Source organism: Marmota monax, unplaced genomic scaffold, assembly GCF_021218885.2.
Source record: "Marmota monax isolate L192 unplaced genomic scaffold, Marmota_monax_Labrador192_F-V1.1 WCK01_AAM20220418_F8-fsc00238, whole genome shotgun sequence".
In the NCBI taxonomy this organism is placed as follows: domain Eukaryota; kingdom Metazoa; phylum Chordata; class Mammalia; order Rodentia; family Sciuridae; genus Marmota; species Marmota monax.
Window position 1 is genome coordinate 2,073,568 of NW_026693175.1, and position 20,170 is coordinate 2,093,737.

The 20,170-nt window shown below is 51.8% G+C and overlaps 1 protein-coding gene across 1 annotated transcript in view; it reads right to left on the reverse strand.

Moving 5' to 3' along the window:
• Eif2ak3 (eukaryotic translation initiation factor 2 alpha kinase 3) overlaps window positions 1–20,170 on the reverse strand; it is a 53,019-nt gene that overhangs the window by 24,350 nt on the left and 8,499 nt on the right. Inside the window, exons 2-5 of the mRNA XM_046455909.2 lie at window positions 16,710–16,839; window positions 2,425–2,619; window positions 1,775–1,908; window positions 157–391 (exon numbers count right to left, since the gene is read on the reverse strand). Of these exons, the coding sequence (XP_046311865.1) occupies window positions 157–391; window positions 1,775–1,908; window positions 2,425–2,619; window positions 16,710–16,839 (694 nt within the window). The remainder of the gene's footprint in view (window positions 1–156; window positions 392–1,774; window positions 1,909–2,424; window positions 2,620–16,709; window positions 16,840–20,170) is intronic.

The window sequence follows — 20,170 nt, forward strand, 5'->3', positions numbered from 1 at the left end:
CACTAGAAGTTTCACCTCGTAAAACATCATTGAGAGTCCCCGCGTCTTAATGCACAGAGTGTCAGCTGAGAATTGGAGGGGAGTGTCTGTTCCTTCCCAGTTGGTGTGGTTGCCCAAGTGGGGAGAGAGAGTCACAAGCTCAGGGGCTTTGGGTACCTGGTACTCCCACTCCAGGTGTCCTCCCTTCTTACTGAACGCCACGACCTTCCAGTCGGCTACCGAAACCTTTATCACCGTGTCCAGCATGGCGGCTTCCTGTTCTTCCACATCTGAAATAATCTTAGACTCATCCTTGTTCCCACTGGGTCTAAAGCTGCTTTCAATAAATCCGGCTCTAGTTTCCATGTCTGGAATATACCGAAGTTCAAAGTGGCCAACACTGAAATTCCACCTTAAATTCACAAAGGTGTGTTTTAGAAATTCACACTTAAATACAGGGACCAAACAATACAGAACTCTCCTAAAACCAAAGAAGCAAATGCTACAATTTTGTGAAGAGGAGAATAAGTCAAGACATTAAAACACTCTACTGTCATATACATCTAAAAAGAATACATCAAAAATAAGCCTGAGAGACACCACCCTAATTAGATGATCAAAGTTAGTATTAACTAAAAAAACCCAAACAAAAAACCAGAAATGACTCTAGAAAGGGGTGCTCTGCTGCTCCCTGCCAGAAGAGGGCCCAGGAGAGCATCCTGACCTGGCAGAGACTGGTTCTGGGGAGCCAAGGACAGGCTGTGCCAGTCTCTCAAAGATGGACAGATCTTTACATTCATGAGCCACCTTAAAACGAGGTGGCATGCAGTCTGCTTATCAGTCATCAGGGCGCATTTCATCCATGGGCAGAGAAATGGACACCCCAGTGGTGTGCCAGTGAGTGGAGCCCAAGCAAGAGGCCACACAAATGAGTCTTCTAGGAGACAGACTCAAGGCCATGTCCCTCAGCGCCAGTGTCCCCCATGGACAGGCCATGGCAAGTCCTGGCCCCTGCCCACACAGGGGCATTGACATTTCCTCGTGATTAGTAAGTAGCAAACCCACCCTTTAAGGAGTGTGGACCTCGGGCCCGCCCTTCCCTTTCCTGGTCACTGGGAGCTCTGCTAAGATGTCTGCTCCTGGGGGCTGAGCTCATCCCACCCAGATACAGGACACCAGGCCATGGGCAGATGCACAGCCCACTAAAGGGAGAGAGGATGAATGGGATCTTCACTGAATTGCACTGCATCAGAATGGACAAAACTGGTTCCCTCTCAAACGATGAAGATGGGATCTAAAGAACTGAATATCAGGGTTGGGAAACCTGGCACGGGATACAAGAATTGCATAAGGGGTTCATTATTTGAAGATGGAAACAAAAGAAATCTAATCAAGTGAATGATTTTTAATACTTTGAGTAAAATGATCACTCTAAAGCTGGAAGAGAGACCAGCTATGAAACCCCTACTAGCAGAGCTACAGCGGTGAAGAGGCTCAGGCCTAGAGAAGCATGTTGACTTTGTCTTAAGAGCTTTCTTCATTCAGAACTCCTGCCACTGAGGCTCTGCCGAAAACATCTGGACCTAAGATCACCCTCATTCGCAGCCACCCCAAGGCCCTGGCCACCCCGTCCAGAATCATACAGTGAGGTCAGACCAGCCCCTGCAAATAACCAGGAGGCCCACGTCTCAGAAGCGAGGAGCCGCTTCCAGGGCAATAGGAGGTCCCAGGACCCCCACGGAGGAGACTTGAGAGTGCTTCCAAAGGGCCTGCGAGCGACAGCCCCGACACCCACTTCTCATTGCCACTGCGGGGTCCGACGGCCCTCACGGTCTTCTGGGTGCGCTGCAGAAGTAGGATGTCCTCTTCTTCCTCAAGCTCATCGCTGTCCCACCGGCGACAACCCAGGGCAGAACAGATGTACCTCACCTACAGAGACAAGGCCAGCGAAGGGGACGGTCACGGAGGGCAGAGATGTGACAAGTCTCCACAACTTTAAAAAGTAAAGGAAATCAAGGAAATGTGTGAGGAGGTGTCCAAGAAGTGAGAGCATCTGTTGGATCACTGGTTCCTCACTGAGGGAATGGGTGGCTGTCCACAGGGTCAAGCTAGGTAAACACGGCAGCCACTGGTCCCATCATCACATCCTCACTGCCCTGGGAGGACCCTCAGCTGTTGAGGTGGGAATAGAAACAGATGGCCCCAGGAACGCTGCCCAGGTCTCCAATTGTCAAGATAACGTCTGCAAAGCAGGGGACACAGAGGCGTGGCTACTGACCTTTCCTCCCCATCTCAGGGTGGTTGAGTTTCCCTTTCCTACTTCAAAGTTCTCCTTTTAAAACAAATGCTGTCCTCAGGGAAAAATCTCAACCCACCTCCACTAGGGACACTGTGATTGGGAGTACTTCTCCCTCCTCAGTGTCCCCAGAACACGTGGCCACTCACCTTCCCACTGTAGGCACTGAGGCCATACGTCGTGAGAGATTTTCCTCCAACCAAAACAACATCATCTCCAAATTTATAAGAAGCTTCGAGGAGAGACTCGACCGTGAAGGGAACCGTCTCCATGCTCTCCCGGTCCCGGTCCCACTGGAAGAGGTCCCCGTCCAGGGAAGGGATGATCACCTTGTTCCCAAACACCTAAAACAGAAGCTGGCTTTTAAAAAGGTCGACGTCTTTTATTTTTTATCTTTTCCAGTGCTGGGGAGAACTCAGGGCCCACCAGGCAAGTGCTCTACCACTGAGCCACACCCTCAGCCCCTTTCACTAGGAGGCAGGGCCTTGCTAAGTTGCCCGAGTTGGCCTCTAACTTGCCATCCTCCTACCTCAGCCTCCCAAGGTGCTAGGGTTACAGCGTGCCCACCTGCCCAGCGGGCTTTAACTTGAAGGAAGAGCAGCACCCAAGCTCCTGAGCAGCGCAGGGAGCAGCCAGCCCATCAGCTCAGGGTGACTGTGAAGACCTGCCAAGCGCTCCCAGGGTGCGCACACACAGCCCTCAGGACTGGCCTTTCTCAGACCTTCTGTGGTGAGGAGTAGCTGAGCGAGCCCGGGGAGCCCTGAGGCACAGGGCCACATGGCAGAGGGCAGCGCGGTTGCCTACGTGGGTGACAGGCAGTACTTTCCAGGCCTGCTTTACCCAGGACAGCTGCTGTCACAGACTCAGTGCAGGGAACACAGGGCTGACCCGTGGCCACCCTACTGACTTCCTTGAGTCTGCCCGGCCAGGGCGTGGTCCCCAAGCATCCTGGCTGCAGCGCTCCTTGCTCAGGGGTCCTTCCCCTTCAGACAGGTGCATGGAGGCCCCGCGCACAGGGCAGTCTGGAGGTCAGGAGGGACAAGCAGGCCAGACCAGCAGTCCATCCTTCAGAGAAGCCAAAGGGACTCCCATTGGGAGACAACTGCCCAGTAGGTAAGCAGATCAACGTGTGAGGGAATGCAGCGCCACGGGCAAAAGGGGCCTGGATGCCGTGGGGGGCCATCCACAGAGTGCTTGGGGTCCAGGGTGCTGAGGTGGCGGCAACTGGCAGAGTGGGGGGAGGGTCGCTGGCTGACCACCATGCTGGACCTGGAAGGGCTTCCCAAGGTCTTGAGGCGGCCGACCCGTCATGAACAGCTGGGTGGGACAGAGGCAGAGCAGGCCAAGGCCAAGTGGGAAGCTGGGGGGCACCTGGGCCGAGCAGGGGGTGTCCTGCTGGGTTCCGGGAGCCCAGGGCGGCTCTGTGGGCATCAAGCCTCCTGAGCAAGAGCTCTGGTACCTGCCTAGACCACCCGGCCTGGCTGAGCAGAGCTGTCTGCTCTCCTTCAACCAACAGCACAGCTGCCTCCTCCTCATCCAGGCCCCAAACTTTGGAAAAAGGCAATGTGAGGTGGTATGCAGACCCCAAAACCCCCTCCCAACCCACGCTGGGCGGCACCACCCTTGGAACAGCTCCTCTGCCCACCAGCCCTCTTGGTCAGTGAGCAGCAGGCACTCCCCACCCTCCCTCAGGGGCTCCACTCTCCCTCCTAGTCCCCAGTCCCCACCCTGGGCTCTGGAAGAAGCTGCCTGATTCTCACTCCCTCCCTCACCCCTGGCCTCAAACTTGTGATCCTCCTGCCTCAGCCTCTGGAGTAGCTGAGAAAACAGGCGTGCAGCTGGCACCACAGTGTATGTTTGACTTCTCTCAAATGTCGTGCATAAGGGAGAGATCCAGAGAGTGAGTGAGAGCACAGTGCCCTTGTGTTAGTTATAAAGCAAACCACTGGGGTTGGGTAGGTAGATCTGGGTGCTTAGGGTTGGTTCTCTGTGCTGCCACTTTCATTTCTGCAGCTTTCTGTAGTTTGAACCATTTCCAAGATGTGAGGTTACACATAAAGGTGGTCAAGAGGCTTGTGGGAGCTCCATAATTAAATGCAGAGACCATAATTGAAGGTTCACCACAATTCTGGGAACTTAATTTTTTCATCTATTACTCTTCAAACGGGGCCAGGCGTTAGTGGTCAGCAGCAGAGAGATGGCTCTCCTGCACAGAAGCAGCTGGTCCTGAGGGAACATGGGGCTCGTAGGTGCAAAGCACAAGTCACACAAAATGATCTGTGAACTCCAAAAGAAAAGAAAACTCAGATTTTATTTTTTTTATATTTTTATTTTATTTATTTATTTTTATATGGTGCTGAGGATCGAACCCAGGGTCTCGCATGTGCGAGGCGAGCGCTCTGCCACTGAGCTACAACCCCAGCCCTCAGCTTTGATTTTTAAGAGTGTGGTTTAAGTTGGGTGCAGTGGTACATGCCTGTAATCCCAGTTGCTGGGGAGGCTGAGGCAAAAGGATCACAGGTTCAAAGCCAGCCTCAGCAACTGAGCAAGGCCCTCTCTCAAACAGAAAAGGGCTGGGCATGTGGCTCAGTGGTTAAGTGCCCCCAGGTTTAATTCCTGGTACCAAAAAAAATGTGGTTTAAACAAACAAGGAAGTTCAATATGATTGACCATGTTGAGAAAATTGCTTTATTTTAGGAGTTCAATCCTCAACAGCATTAACTAAGTGCAAAACATAAAACAACGACAGAAAAGGAGGATGACTCAATCCTGAGTCGTCATGTCACATTTCTGGGTTGTGACTGCAAGGGCCATTTTGAAGGCGCTGCTCGGCACCAATTGGCTGCTGATGAGTCACTGGGCTGCTGACCTCGCCCTGGCCCTCTGCAGGCCTTGGGCTGCACATGAGGAAGCAGATGGTGTTTTTCCTTGAGAGCTTGAGAGGGCTTGTGTCCAAATGCTGCTCAGGTAGGGATGACATCACCCTCACAGTGGCATTACCTCACCACCAGGCAAAGGGATGAGTCACCCTCTTGGGTTGCAGGAGCGCTTCCTCCCCCTCCCCAGCCCTCCTTCCCCTGCACACACCAGTCCCTATGAGCTGCTGTTCTGATTCGCTGCTCTGCATCTCAAGCTCATTATGGATTTGCTGTTTGAAAAGGATAAAGGCTTGTTGTTTTGTGTTTGTTTTCTCTGTTTGTTTTTCCCTGTCCATAATTTTAGAGTAAAAGGTCTGGCACCTGCAGCACAGCAACCGGGAGTCTGTGCAGCCACCAAGCAGTTCAATAAGGCTATTCAATTCTGCTCCTGAGGAACGCAGGTGGCCTAAGGAGCACCAGGCGCAACCACGGCAGGCCCTGCTGCTTGCTGCTGCTCACTGAGCTCAGGCGCAGAACCAGAGCTGGGATTTTCAAGTGGAAGGAACTCCAATTAAGAAACAAAGAGGGACTGGGGATGTGGCTCAAGCGGTAGAGCGCTCGCCTGGCATGCGTGTGGCCCAGGTTTGATCCTCAGCACCACATACAAAGATGTTGTGTCCGCCGATAACTAAAAGAAATAAATATTAAAATTCTCTCTCTCTCTCTTTAAAAAAAAAAAGAAACAAAGAAACAAAGAGGTCCGACTGCTAACGCAACCACCAGGAGCAATGAGAGCCCACATTCCTCAGCTCTGCGACCACGTCACCTCCACCTGTTACATCTGACTCCCCACACCCCCACGGGCACACCTTCACCCCACTTGTACAGGCATCTGTATGTTGAGACGCCAGATTGTCTGTCCTAGAGAAATGTCCCACAGTCAGGATTTTGCATGTCATTTAACTTGTTCCTTTATTCCCCGTATTTCCCCAAAAGTGTGATGAGACTGGGAACTTGGGCCTGATGCAAGTTCAACGTTTTGGACGAGAACACTTCACAGCTGCTGTTGTGTACTTCCTGCTACACTAGAAGTTCGCAGCTGCAGCCCATGGGCCAGGTCCAGCCCGGTCACTATTTGGGAAAGGAAAGTTTTATTGGCACAAACCACACGATCGTGTGCATATTATCTACAAGTATGTTTGAAGCAGAGTTCATTAATTGCAATAGAGACCATGTGACCAATAAGCTTTCTGTGGCTGTGACCAAAACACCTAACAGCGTAGAGCTTATTCTGCCCCATGGTTTCTAGGGGTCGGTCCTTGACCAGCTGACTCTAGCTCTGGGCCTGAGGCAGACCATCATGCAGAGGATGTGGGGGAAGGCAGCTGCCCAGGTCAGGGCAGCCAAGAGGCAGAGAGAAAGAGGGGAGGAGCCACAGGGAGGGTGCACCCTCCAGGGCACGCCCATGACCCACCCCCTGCAGCCACACGCCCCTGTCTCCAGTCAGCACCTCCTTGCCCCACACAAACTGGCCCGACAGGAGACATCTGGTGTCCCTGTTGTTTTCACGCGGTGAGGTACAGCATTTGGTGGCCTGGCTTCCACTAATGTACTATCAATCCATGGGCTCAGGGGGTCAGCCCCATCCCTTCCTTTAAAAAGTCTCCCACCTTAATAGTTACTGATGAACAAGTGAGTGGATAAAATGCCATCTCCAACTCTGTCATTCTTTCTGCATTTATTAGCTCTAATGTTCCTATGAGGAACTTCCCCTTCTGCTCTGGAAGCCAGCTGTGTGTACACAAGCACATCGTCAACTAGTAGCTGCACCACTGTGGAATCCCAATGTGGGCAATCCGTGGGCACCGAGCCTGGGAACGCTGGTGAGGCCAGCAAAGAGCAAAGGGACACGCCACAGAAGCCAAGTTCACGGACAAGCCAGGAAGCCCCGAGAGTCAAAAGAAGAATGGGGAGGAAACGTAGCAAGACACGGCATCACCAGGAGTTGACGTGAAGGCAGAAGGAACAGATGGTCAGGAGAGGACGGAGGACACCACCATGGCTGCTCCAGAGCACACTCCCTGCCTGCTTGGAATCCAGGGAGCCTCCACAGGCCACCACAGGAATGGATGCCACCAGGATGACCCCAGGAACCAAGAACACCCGGCCTCACCAACGCTGGGAGGTGCGAGGGGCGTCCCCAAGCTCCAGGGACGTGCAACCCCTGCCTCCTGTCATCTGGAAACTCCCCTTACCAGGACGGTACCTCTGGAGCCACAGGATCCTCTGCACAGAGGCTGAGGGCATTGGCCACACAAGAAACCAAGACCCACCGCAGGGGCACAGCGCACCTCGCTGGCCCCACAGCAGCTCTGCTGGCCAACACAGTTGCTCACACTACTTCACTGGCCCCACGATCCTCCTCCACAGACAATTTAAAAGGTATGCCTTCTGGACTCCCAGATTGCTGACTGAGGATGTCACTGCTTAGGTGTCCAAAGGCCTCCTGACCCTTCCTGGTTTTTCCTGTGCTCCCAATTCTGCCACAATGAAAAGGAAAGGAATTCATTCTCTTCTGCTGTGGACCTTCGGTGACACTCAGATGAATCAAGGGCTGTCTCTGGGAGCCTTGTGCCTGTTCTAAGCCATTTAGCCATCACTAGCCGTAGAAATATTTATAGTTAAAAATACCTTTCAAGTACTCACACCAAGTAACAGGAAAAACTGAAGGAAGGTGAGAAAGTCCATAAAATCCCACCAGAACCACCCAGTCCTGGAGACCCTCAGCCCCACCAGAACCACTCAGCCCAGGGCACCTGCAGCCCCACCAGAACTCACCCAGCCCCGGAGACCCTCAGCCCCACCAGAACCACCCAACCCTGGGCACCTGCAACCCCAACAGAACCCACCCAGCCCTGGGCACCCACAGCCCCAATAGAACCCACAGAGCCCTGGGCACCCATAGCCCCACCAGAATCCACAGAGCCCTGGGTACCCGCAGCCCCACCAGAACCCACCCAGCCCAGGGCACCTGCAGCCCCACCAGAACCCACGCAGCCCTGAAGCACTCATCCGTGATTACCGCCCTCTCTAGATGCTGCATTTGGAGGGTGGCCCTCAGTGTTCCCCTGTCCCCTCCTTCCAGGGGAGGACTTCTAAGTTCCTGCGACACTAGCTCTTCTGTGTGCAGCTCCCAGCCCCCCCCCATGACCTCGGCCCCCCACCACGACCGCGGCCCCCTGCATCCTGCACCCCACAGCGGCACTCCAAACAAGCCGTCCTTCCTCCGCAGCCCTCTTCTTAGCTCACCACTCGGTTTTCCTTGTCTTTTAGTCCCCACCCTGAGGGCTGGTCAGAGTGGCTTTTCAGAGCAGATGAGAAGGGGCTGCGGGCACCAGCAGGTGGAGGCAGAGGCCATCCCACAGGTGGACAGCTGCTCTGCCACGGGTACTGGCCACCCTCACGCCCTTCATGGGCACCATCACTGGTGCTCCTCTCTAGCGGCGGCACAGGCGCCCCACGAGGGATGAACAGGTTCAGGGTGTGCCCGGCGTGGTCTGGGGCCACCCATTGGGGCTGTCCACATGTAGGTGCGGCTCAGGGTGCGCGCGCGCGCGCACACACACACACACACACACACACACACACACACACGACGTGTCTGATAAAGTCCACCCAGAATCACAACTACTAGTGCAGCAAATGCCAATTGGGAGCTCGGGTGTTTGAAAGTGTGAGCTGTCTGGAGGGAGGTGGAGGCCGGGGCCAGTCTTGGCCTTCCATCTCAAACCACACTGGGCTACTGTGAGCCCCAACTGTCTTATCTGAAAAGTGGGGGTTAACAGGACCATGGACTTTATGAGGCCTGTGAGTGGTCAAAAGAGGACGTGGGGTCACTTTGCAAGCCAGCATGCTCCACACAGTTCACAGAGTAGCTGTCTGCGGCTGCTTTTCTGACTCCTAAGGTAATCTGTACACAAGATCAGGCACGTGTATGCGCCTGTGATAAAAAAGTTAATAGAAAAATCTTAATCTGGAAACATCTGACTGCCTATTATTTATCACAGGGCTTCATTTTATTCTCTATAAGGATACTACAGAAAAAAGCTGTGGCTCATTAACACAAAGTCTCAAAAATAATTAAAGCTTTTTATTATTCAAAGAGCTGCTCCAAGGGCTGAGGTTGTGGCTCAGCAATAGAGCACTTGCCTAGCACATCGAGGCCCTGGATTCAATCCTCAGCACTACATAAAAACAAATAAACAAAATAAAGGTATTGTGTACAACTAAAAAAAAATAAATATTAAAAAAATTCTGAATAGCAGTTTGTCTAAATAAAAAAATATATGATTAAAAAAAAAAAAAAAAAAGAGCTGCTCCAAAGGCAAATTTAAGGCAGAAGAGGCAGAAAGCTTCATCAGGTCAGGTCAGCCCTTTCCTAACTGTGGATTCACAACATAAAAACAAAGCCCCATCTTGGGAGGCAGAGGCCAGTGGGTGGCGAAATTGAGGACAGCCTGGGCAACACAGCAAGACCCTGTCTCAAAAACAGGAAAAACAAACAAACAAACAAAAAAAAAAAAACCTCAAAAACCAACAAAGATTAATCCAATGTAGAATCAGAGGTATCAAATGGATACCAGTTTCTGATTTATCAGAAATCTCTATCAGCCCTAAAACTCCTCTTTGATATTAACACAGAAGCTCTGATGGACGGTGAAGAACTTCATCAATCACTAAAGAAAACGAACACCAAAGAGAAGGTACAGGTGCATTTCTGCATATTTCAGTTCTTCAAAATGATCCACTGTATCGGACTTAACTCAGTAACTCTTAAACTCAATGAGCCAGCTACACACACAGACAGCAAGATGGCTGATGCCCCAAAACTGTTGCACTGTGGAGACACTGTTTCTGTTTCCCTGGAAACAGGAGAATTACTCTGACAGGGAAAATACCAGGAAGACTGCTGAAAGTCAGGGTCCCTGGGAGCCATACCCCAGGCCCAGGGAAGGAGCATCAGGGCTGACCACTAGGGGGAGTGCCTGAGAGCAGGGGACTAGAGAATGTACAGCTGGTCCCCAGAACACACCTCCAGAGACAGCTAATTGCAACCACAGAAGGAAAAGCCCAGAATGACGTAGCCCTTGTTATCTTCAAAGGCTGTGAATCAATAATCGAGAACAATCAGCAAGCAAGGAGGTGAGAAGGGTTAAATTTTCTTTCCTTGCCTTAGTCAACCCACAGAAGATCTCAAGGGAGACTCCCAAGCTGGCTTTTCAAGCAAACCTCGCACACCTACAGCGAGAGTACACGGATTTTAACAGTGGTCTCTGCCTTCGCCTGGATAAACATGCATTTGTGAAGTCAGGTAAAAGATGAGCACCAAGACTCTGCATCCAAAACAGGGGGTCGAATCAATTTCTCATCTGGTAATGTGCATGCTGGAATAAGTTGGTTTAGGTCACAGCACTGCTCTCAGCCCTGCTAAGGGATTCATAAAACAAAATTAAATCAAAGCACTGTTTCATGTCTATAATTAAAAGAAAAGCAATTAACCCAAGCAATTATTTAAATATCGGCTTACTACAGAATTGACATTCTTCAAATAAACCACCATCTCAGACAACACAGCCAGACTCAAAATGCACTGTTAATGCGCAAATGGAGAAACGCAGAATGACTTGGACGACTTCAGCAGGAGATACAGAATCTTTAAAAGTGACCGCAGGGCCTTTCAGTAAAGCAGCCCAAGGGTCTGCCAACGGACCCCCTACTGGGAGTCAGCAACCACAAAGGTGCCCCCTTCAGAGTCACCCTGCTCTAAGGCCTGGGAGGTACAGCAGGGTGGGAGAGAGGATGGCACCACCCTCAAGCTTGCCCGCCTTTCTCTGCACCTGCCTGAAACAGAAAGGCAAGGCCCCAGGGAGAAGTATGCCCAAAATAAAACAAAGCCCCAAACTAAGTATAGGCTCACAGTAGAGCTGTTTGTTCTTTTAGGGAGGAAAGAGGGGCATAAAAAACAGGAACAAAGGTGGTATCTCTAAATGATGAGATGATAAAGGTCTTTGTTTAGTATGAGTTATATACACAGATGCAATTACAATATTCTTTACAAAGCATTCTAAACAGAGGAAAGAAGGTCTTTGTATTTATATGCATGTTGCAAGACATAAGGAAGTAGACAGTTCAAGGATCTTATCTACACAGATTTAAAGTGTGATCCAAAGGACACCCAGAGACCTCCCAAAGGAAGACTGTTATGCTAATACTGTGTAAAACAAAATTCTAAGACAATCTGAGAAACCACAGCCAAGGATCACCAGTACATAGTCAAGGCTGAACCTGTATGTGCAACATAAAGCATTTCACCTCAGCAGGTCTTCTGAAAACTAAACACAAAATGCTGAGCTGCTATTAACGTCAGAAGAGACCAGGCTTAGTAGCCAGGGCACATCTGTCAGCCTGCAAGGATGAACCATGGGGCCCGTCATCCACCCTGACACAGGTGCCTGAAGAGCTCCTCCTGTGCTGATAATCCCCTGAGGAAGTCTGTAGACACCAAATCAACAGCAGAGAGTGGCCATCCAGAGCTGTGCCCCCAGGCAACCCCCTTCCTAACACAAGGTAAAACACCTGCTCTTAACAGAACTGTCACTCCCCTCCCCAAGGACTTTCACAGACATGACTAAAACACCACTAAAGCAGCAGAATGCAACTTTCATACACCTTCTGGGTCAGACAAAGTGAAGGATGGAGTCAGCAAGCCAGGGCCAAGGACACACGCCCTAAGATCATGCTTCATTCATTTATTTTAAAATTCCTGGAATGTATGAAAAGACTAAGTGCACAATTCCCCTGGGACATGTATTTCGGTGTTTCCTGTTCTTGGCTCTACTGAGTCCTGAAGTCAGAGCAGCCTCTGGAGAGTTAGTCCAACCCGTTGCTTTAGCAAGGAGGAAACTGAAGCTGTCCTGCAGCTCACAGAGCCTTCGGTGGAGGAATCCAGACTAGGACAGAAGCTCCCAAATCTGAGAAGGCACACAGCCTAGAGAGCTCCCGTGCTGCCTTTAACTTTTCCAGCAGACGTACAAGTGATCCATAATCAAGTCCTCAGTCAATAACCACGTAAGCATTACCCAGCAGACCAGACTCCAGACCAGACTCCTCACCGCTCAGCTTCTCTCTAGACTGATAAGGAGCTCCTGCTCATCTTCACACCTCTTCTGCTGAAAGCAACAAGAAGCTGACCTGTGAATACAGGCGTCTGAGGTCTCTGTGGTCACCTGGGAGGCACCTGTTGCGTCTCCCACACACATGCAGGTCCTTCTTCCCACAGCTGCAATGAGCCTCCTCCCTGCATGATCCTTTCCCTCCAAACCACAGGGTGCAGTCAGGAGAACCCACTCTCAGAGAGGTCAGCACCCTTCGTAAACTACGGCTCCCGAAGCGTTTAGAGATGTGTTCTTTCTCCATGCTCCCAGCTCAGGGCACTTCAGGTGGCAGATCCCTCTCAGCTCAGAGCACTTCCGGTGGCAGACTTTGATCCTGCTTTGTGGTCTTGTCCCAGCTTGTGCGCGTGACTTCTGGCTGTGGTGCAGAATGCATCTCACTGAACAGCAGACAGCTCACGCTCATGATACTCTCTCCTCTCCTGCTGGTACGTTCAATCCCACAGATGTTCTCAAGGTGTTTCCATCACATGCTGGATCAGCAATTCTCAAAGTGTGGTCCTCCTCGAGGGGTGCACAGCTTCATGAGACACCCCTGTTCCTTATGCTGTGGCTGTCTACACTGACAGTAAGGCAGTGCTGGCTGCCCCTGCTGGCGCCTGAGCACAGACTGGGTCAGGGCTGGGGCTGCACTGGGCAGGGCTGGGCAGGGCTGGGACTGGGACTGGGCTGAGGCTGGGTCAGGGCTGGGGCTAGGTCAGGGCTGGGGCTGTGCTGGGCAGGGCTGGGCTGGGCTGGGCTGGGGCTGGAACAGGGCAGGGCTGGGGTTGGCTGGGGAAAGGGCTCACAGGGACTGGGCTGTGACTGGGCAGGGGCTGGGGCAAGTGCTCACAGAGACTGGGCTGGGACTGGGCTGGGACAGAGGCTGGGGCTGTGCTGGACAGTATTGGGGCTGTGATGGGGCTGGAACAGGGCAGGGCTGGGGCTGGGGTTGGGCTGGGACAAGTGCTTACAGGAACTGGGCTGGGGCAGGGCTGGGGCTGGAGCTGGGCAGGGCCTGGAGCTGGGCAGGGGCTGGGGCAAGGGCTCACAGGGACTGGGCTGGGGCTGGACAGGGCAGGGCAGGGCAGGGGCTGGGGCTGGGCAGGGGCTGGGGCAAGGGCTCACAGGCTCTGGGCAGGGGCTGGACAGGGCAGGGCAAGGGCTAGACAGGAGCTCCACTTGTACTCAACAGGCAACTGAGGTAACTGTGGTTATGCGAGGGGTATATGGCAGACACTTTCTCAGAAATGAATTAAGTAGACTCTCAGTTTAAAGAATTTTCAAGATTTTAAGTGAAAACTTGAGGACTGGAAAGTGTGTATCTGCCGGTGTCCAGCTGAGAGCTTCCAGTCCTCCAGGGTTCTCGGAGGCTGGGTGCGCAGCACAGCGACAAACACTTGTTTAGCATCCAAGAGGCCTGGGCTCAATCCCCAGCACTATGGCAATAATAATAATAATAATAATATTATTTTTCTGATGAAATCAGCAGTAATAATAATACTGAGGTTTTTTTGGATATCCTGTAGGGAAACAGAGTCAACATTTGTAAGATCTAATGTAACTCAGTGAATATGTATTTTCTAAATGTTAGAAAATCATGCATGAGTAAAAGTCAAGACAGATGAAGGATATTAATGTAACAGAGCACAAAATGTTCACTGCCATGGTTTCAGATTCACAGTAGAACTAACCCTTAAAGAAGCTCCCACTTGTTGCAGGGTAGTGTCTGAAAAAAACCTGCACTCCTATTTGACAGACTACTGGAATGCTTCTCTCTTCTCCAGCCATGTCACACACACAGGGCTGAGTTTCCCCTTCACGTAATTCCCGCAGAACAACAATGCAACATAACTAACAGAGGCAGATATAAAAGTCTGGGCTTCTGTTATACCAGTAATTAAAGAGATTTACAAAAATTTAAAACAATCCCACTTTTCTCATTAAACTGTTTTTGTACTAGAAAATAGTTATTCTTAATAAAAATGTTATTTATGTTATCATGCAACAGGTTTGTTATTTAACAATTTAGTAAGCCTTCTGGAGATTCGTTTTAATTTTTAATCTTGTAAACAGAGATAGATATAATCCATGGAGAAAAACACTCTTGGGAGCCTTTGATAAATTTTAAGAGTGTAAAAGGGTCCAGAAGGCAGAGCATGGGCCTCGCTAGGCTGCGCGGCCTGAGCTCCTGACGGGGCTGGGGTGCAAGTGGGGACGGACTGCAGAACAGGCCAGCACGATGCAGCCTGGCGAGTCCAGGGCCATTCCTGACAGCAGCACCGTAGGCCTGTGGCTTCGAGCAGATAATCCTGGAGCCTCAGCTTTCTGCTTTTACAAAATGGGAACAACACCCAACCTGAGGACTCCGAGGGAACTGCAGTGTGGGGACCCACACACAGAGCAGGAGGCCAGAGCCGCCAGCAGGTCTGCAAACTGGACACGTGCCCTGGAGAAACACTCCCAGGACCAGGCAAAGTCCAGCAGACCCATGGGCCCTCACAGGTGGTCAACGCCTCCAGGGTTTCTATTTTATTTTTCCTGTAACATAGAAAATTTAAACCTGGATAATGCAAAGTGCTCTCAGGATTCTGGGGTGAAAAGTGGCTGTTAAGCGTTTCACTCATCGCTGTCAAGGTGCCAGCACAACTCGTAAGGCACACCTCAGTCCACGTTTCAGAGCACTCTACCCACGGAGTGGTGGCTGGGGATGGGAGGGACCGAGGACACTGACAACAGGAGAACCGCGATAAACCGCAGAAAACGGTAAGCTTTAGGGACGGCTGGGGAGTTGGATGTAGTTCAAACACGGCTGGCTCATTTGCCATTTGTAAGAAAGCCTTTGGACACAACTGGCTGCTTATGATTCACACTCAGCAGCACTTGAGTTATCACAACACTCACATCCTGCTTTGCCAGACCATGCAGCTTATCTGTGTGCGTGTTTCTCAATCTGCAGGCACACATGCTTTGCACCACCGCAACACACTAACATCACCTCAGCTGTAAGCAGCTTACAATCTTCTCGTTCTGCTGACCATCCTTTATGTCTAGTTTAAAAACAAAGCAGAACACACACACTCAAGCACAGTCCCAGCAGAATGCAAGAAGAGAAAAGTTCGGCTGGAGCAGCAACTTGTTTGAATACCATTCAAAAAAGTCTAAATATCAACTAACAGTTTAAGTGATTCATAACCACACTCCTATGTGCACTGTGATCCACAAAACCACGGAAGCTCGCTGCTCTCAGAAGACACCTCAGTGCGCTGTCTGGTGAGCGGCAGGCACTTTGAGGCCTGGCCTGGCTCAGCACGCGGCCAGAGTGGAAATGTGACAGTGCTGCTGTCCTGAGTTCCCGCCCCGCCCCGGGCAGCAGAGGAGAGTCTGGATGGTTTTCTGGGAGTGGAGGGAGGCCTGTTGAGACAGAGGGGTGACTGGTGACAGCCTCCATCAGAAAGTTCCATGAGCACCACTCAGGTCAGGCTCAGGCTCCTCTTGGCCTCTCCCAAGCTCACTGCTGGTGGGCGCTGTCATGCAGCCTCCAGTGGCTGAGGATGGAGGACACTCTGAAACAGGCAAGTGCCGCCATGTAGCAGTCACAACCCAAAGGCTGGGTTTACCTTAAGTGTCTTAGACCGTGGGGACGCAGCTCCTAGAAAAACAAGTTCGCCCTCCACAAGGAACATTCCCCTTGCCCCTCCATCAAGGCAGTCAGTATCCCCAGCACTGACAAGGAAACCAAGCTGGGGGGCTCGGCCACTCGACAGAGTGTCAGAGCTTGTGCCCGAGCAGCTGTGGGGCAAGGTGTCTTTGGATCTGTGCTCCACCCTGCACCACTGTGGAGCTCAGAACTATTAAGTACAAACTTTCTGCAAGAAATCAACTTTGGGATCCTGAATTTCAAGAAAATTCCATATGAATTATGTCCACAATTAGGACATATGTTAAGGGAAGATGTATAGAATAGTAATTATGGTATTTTGCAGCGTGGATTTCTAACTTGTCAAACCCAAGCTTTTTATTTATATTTGCCTTATTATTCCCAGGGCTCTATAGCCAAGAAGTCGGGCTGCACGGTCGCTCAGATGGCGTGCAACGCTGATGGGCAGGTAGTGTTCCTCAGGCACTCTGGGACCTACTCGCTCAAGGCCCAAATCACCCTCAGATCCAGGTGCTATGATTCACCCTCCCTCGCAAGAGGGGAACTGAAGAAAGGAAAACTAAGTGACTGCCCCAGGGTACCACAAGCCCCAGACTGGCCTCAGACCCAGGCAGCTGGGCCCAGAGCCCAAGCTTTATAGGCAAAGATGTCTGCAACTTCTCACCACCAAGGTTTCTAGTTGACATTTAAAGGAAGTGTCCTACCTCAGGCTTACTCAGGCTGGATGAGACCAGGGAGCCGGATCCCACGTCCAAATCCCACTGCTTTTTACCATGATTCTCGGCATCCAAAGCGGCAATCCGTCCATCTAGAGTACTGATGATCACTAATGACCTGTGGATTCAAATGAAGAGGACAAAATCAGAAAACTGTCTAAGAGGCTGTGCACTTATTCCCTGCACCTGAAGGAACCCTGGCCCCCCCAGGCCCCCACTAGGGAGAGGAAAGAGGGGAGCCCACCTCCCGCTTCCACATCCTGCCACCACCATTGACACTACACTCCCTTCAGCTGTTTATATCAGGCATGAAAAGCCCCAATGCCTAGGTCACCATCCTTCTACACCAAATCCCATGGGGAACTCACTACCTCTTGCTGTCCTCTCCTCCCACCTCCTCCACCTCCCCAAAGCGCTTCCCCTGAACTATCCTCCCAAATGTTCGCTCATCTTGCTCACATAGAAACCGGGCGCTCCCTAAGGACACCTATACCCTAGAGGAGCAGAGCATGCTGTTCTCCATGGCCCCTGACCCTGGGTCCCGATAGGTAGGTGTGTGTGCTGCTGTGTCTCCATGTCGTGGTCCCCCTCTCCCCTCTGGAGCCCTTGGGCTCAGACTGTTCCAGCATCACCTCTCCCAGGAGTCACAGAAGGGCCCAACATCACCAGCCGATTCCTGCAGAGCCCCAGGGCACCAGCCCGTTCTCCTGTAGGGGCCCGGGGGTCACCAGCCAACTCCTGCAGGGTCCCAGGGTCACCAGCCTACTCCTGCAGGGCCCCAGGGTCACCAGCCGATTCCTGCAGGGCCCCAGGGGTCACCAGCCGACTCCTGCAGGGTCTTCCAGGGTCACCAAATGACTCCTGCAGGGCTCTGGGTCACCAGCCAACTCCTGCAGGGTGTCTGTCAACTGCCGGGTTCCGGTCATGGCCTCACCTGCCTCTGTGGGTTCTCACCCCTCCGTCCACCTCTCTCAGCCACTGCGGTGGTCAGACCTGGACCAGGGCATTACCAGCATCAACCTCCCTGCCCTCTGAGATCTCAAGCATCCGCCCAGTACCAACGCCTCTGTCCAGCTCACTCCCTGCCCCTGGCCCCTCCTGCCACTGGTCTATGGCCCTCACCCCATCGTGCCGTTCCCCTGGAGCAGCCCCTGCACACGGCCCTTACTGCCTCTCCCAGACCCAGCTGCGAGCAGCTCCCTCAGCTTGCCCTGCACCGCAGAGACCCGTGGCAGGTGGAAAAGCCGGCTGTGCTGACGGCTCACCTTCACTCACGACCACCACTCTGGAAAAGGGCTGGTGACACTGCACAACCCGACATCCTTCCCATGTCCCTCACTACCCCAGGAAGGAGCTTAACGTGGCCTCCCCTCCCCAGACTTCGGCCCCCAGCTCCTCTGAGCTCGCCAGTCTGCCCAAGGAAGGAAAGGCAGTGCCTGGAGCACGCCTCCTGCTACTACGGGACCTGTTCACCAGCACCGGACGGGACTCCAGCTTCCCTCCCGCGTGCAGGTGAGCTTCAGGGTCCACTCCATCAGCCCCCCCGCCCACTTCGGCACAGCACTGGCCCTCCTGCAAAGGCGAGGACACCTCCAGCATCAAACCTGCCAATACTTCCTCTTGCTGAAAAATGAAACCAGAGACCTGTGAGGTGGCCAAACCTGTGATCCCAGCGGCTCAGGAGGCTGAGGCAGGAGGATTGCTAATTCAAAGCCAGCCTCAGCAACAGGAGGTAGTTAGCAGTTCAATGAGACCCTGTCTCTAAATAAAATATAAAATAGGACTGGGGATGTGGCTCAGTGGTCGAGTGCTCCTGAGTTCAATCCCTGGTACCCCCCCCCCCAAAAAAAAAAAAAAACCAGAACAAACAAAACTCTCTCCTGCCCTGGCTCCCACCCCATTTCTTGCTCTTTGTATCAAAACTCTTGGAAGAGCATTCCGTACTGTCTCCACGTCCTCCCTCCGTTTTGAACCAGATCTCTGCCTGACCGCCCTGTCCAGCAATTCCTGGAGTAGTCCCCAGGAGTCCTGTAGACAGCACCTGGGGCCAGGCTCAGGTCTCAGCTCACCATCCAGCAAGGTGGACCAGCTCCCCAACCCTCCACGAAGCACACTCCTTGGTGGCTTCTAGCTCCTAATTTTTATTTTATTTTTTTTACACACTCAATTCTATGCTATTCTTTCTTGGTTTCATTTTTGAGTTCCTTTTCATCTTTTTTCTCATAAAACACTCTCTACCTACGTGTATATTTTTTGGTGCTCTGATCCAGTCCGTGGTATTAAACACCTTGTAGGCTAGCAGCACCTGGCTCTCTCTCTGGCTCCAGGCCTCTCCCTGGGCTCTGGACATGCCTGTCTAACCACCTGCCCCTCCAAGTGCCCGACAAGCTTCTGCAGGGAGACTTCCAGAGTTCCTCCACCACAGCAGGCATAGTTTTCCCTCAGGCCTTCGCATCTCTGTGGTTCTGCCCGGAACACACCCCATCCAAGGCAGGCCCTCCATCAACCTCTGTTGAGTCACAGGCGAGTGCTGCAGGGATTCTAGACCTGCTGGCACATATCTGCTCTAAAGAACATGCAAATCCCAAGCACATGGCCCTGCTGCTGGTGGGACCACAGAAACCACCCCCTCCCTTCCACTGACCAGGAGCACAGACAGACAAATCTGGAGTGTAAACCCACCTGAGACCTTTCAAAGCACAGTCTACCAATTGAAGCCACAAAATTATTCATTTCCAAACTATACACTCATTCTCATTTTGAAATTTCCTAATGGTAACTCTTGGTCTAGTTTGCAAAAATAAAGGCTTTGCCAGGCTACAAATCTTACACTTCCAGATGACAGGCAGGAGAGAGCCAGCTCCCCTCCCACCATGCACTCCTGGGTAAAGCAACCCGGCAGCAGCTGGAGGAGGCTTCCAGGAAGGTCCACGCTCGAGGACAGAATCTCATCAAGCGATAGGCCACAGGGTGATAGCCCAGCTGGCTCTTTCCCAGTCCCACTATGGACACATCCAGTTTTCTGTTCAAGATCTCTAACTGCCAATAAGTGGCCCAACGACAGTAACAAAAATCTTCAACTGAAACAGAACTGATGTGCAGGCAGCAGCAACCCGTGAAAACCTACAGAGGGTGTCTGCACTTGAACGTGGCTGTGTTAAGATTGAGAACCCACATGTGGACGGACCGCCTGGGGCACTCCACTTACACAGCCTGCACTGGTCTTTGAGTGTTGCTAACTCTACCTTCACCTTCAGAACAAAGAAACTAAACAATAAAATTTGCCCAGACACATGTCATATGTATATAAAAACACATTTTAACAAAAACTTGGTTTAATATGTTAACTATTCTTTCACTAAAAAACTATCACAGGTATACTGAACTGAGTCAAATGTTGTGCTTTTTGGCCAATCCATTCTGTTTTTTAAAGTAAATGAGGTATTTTA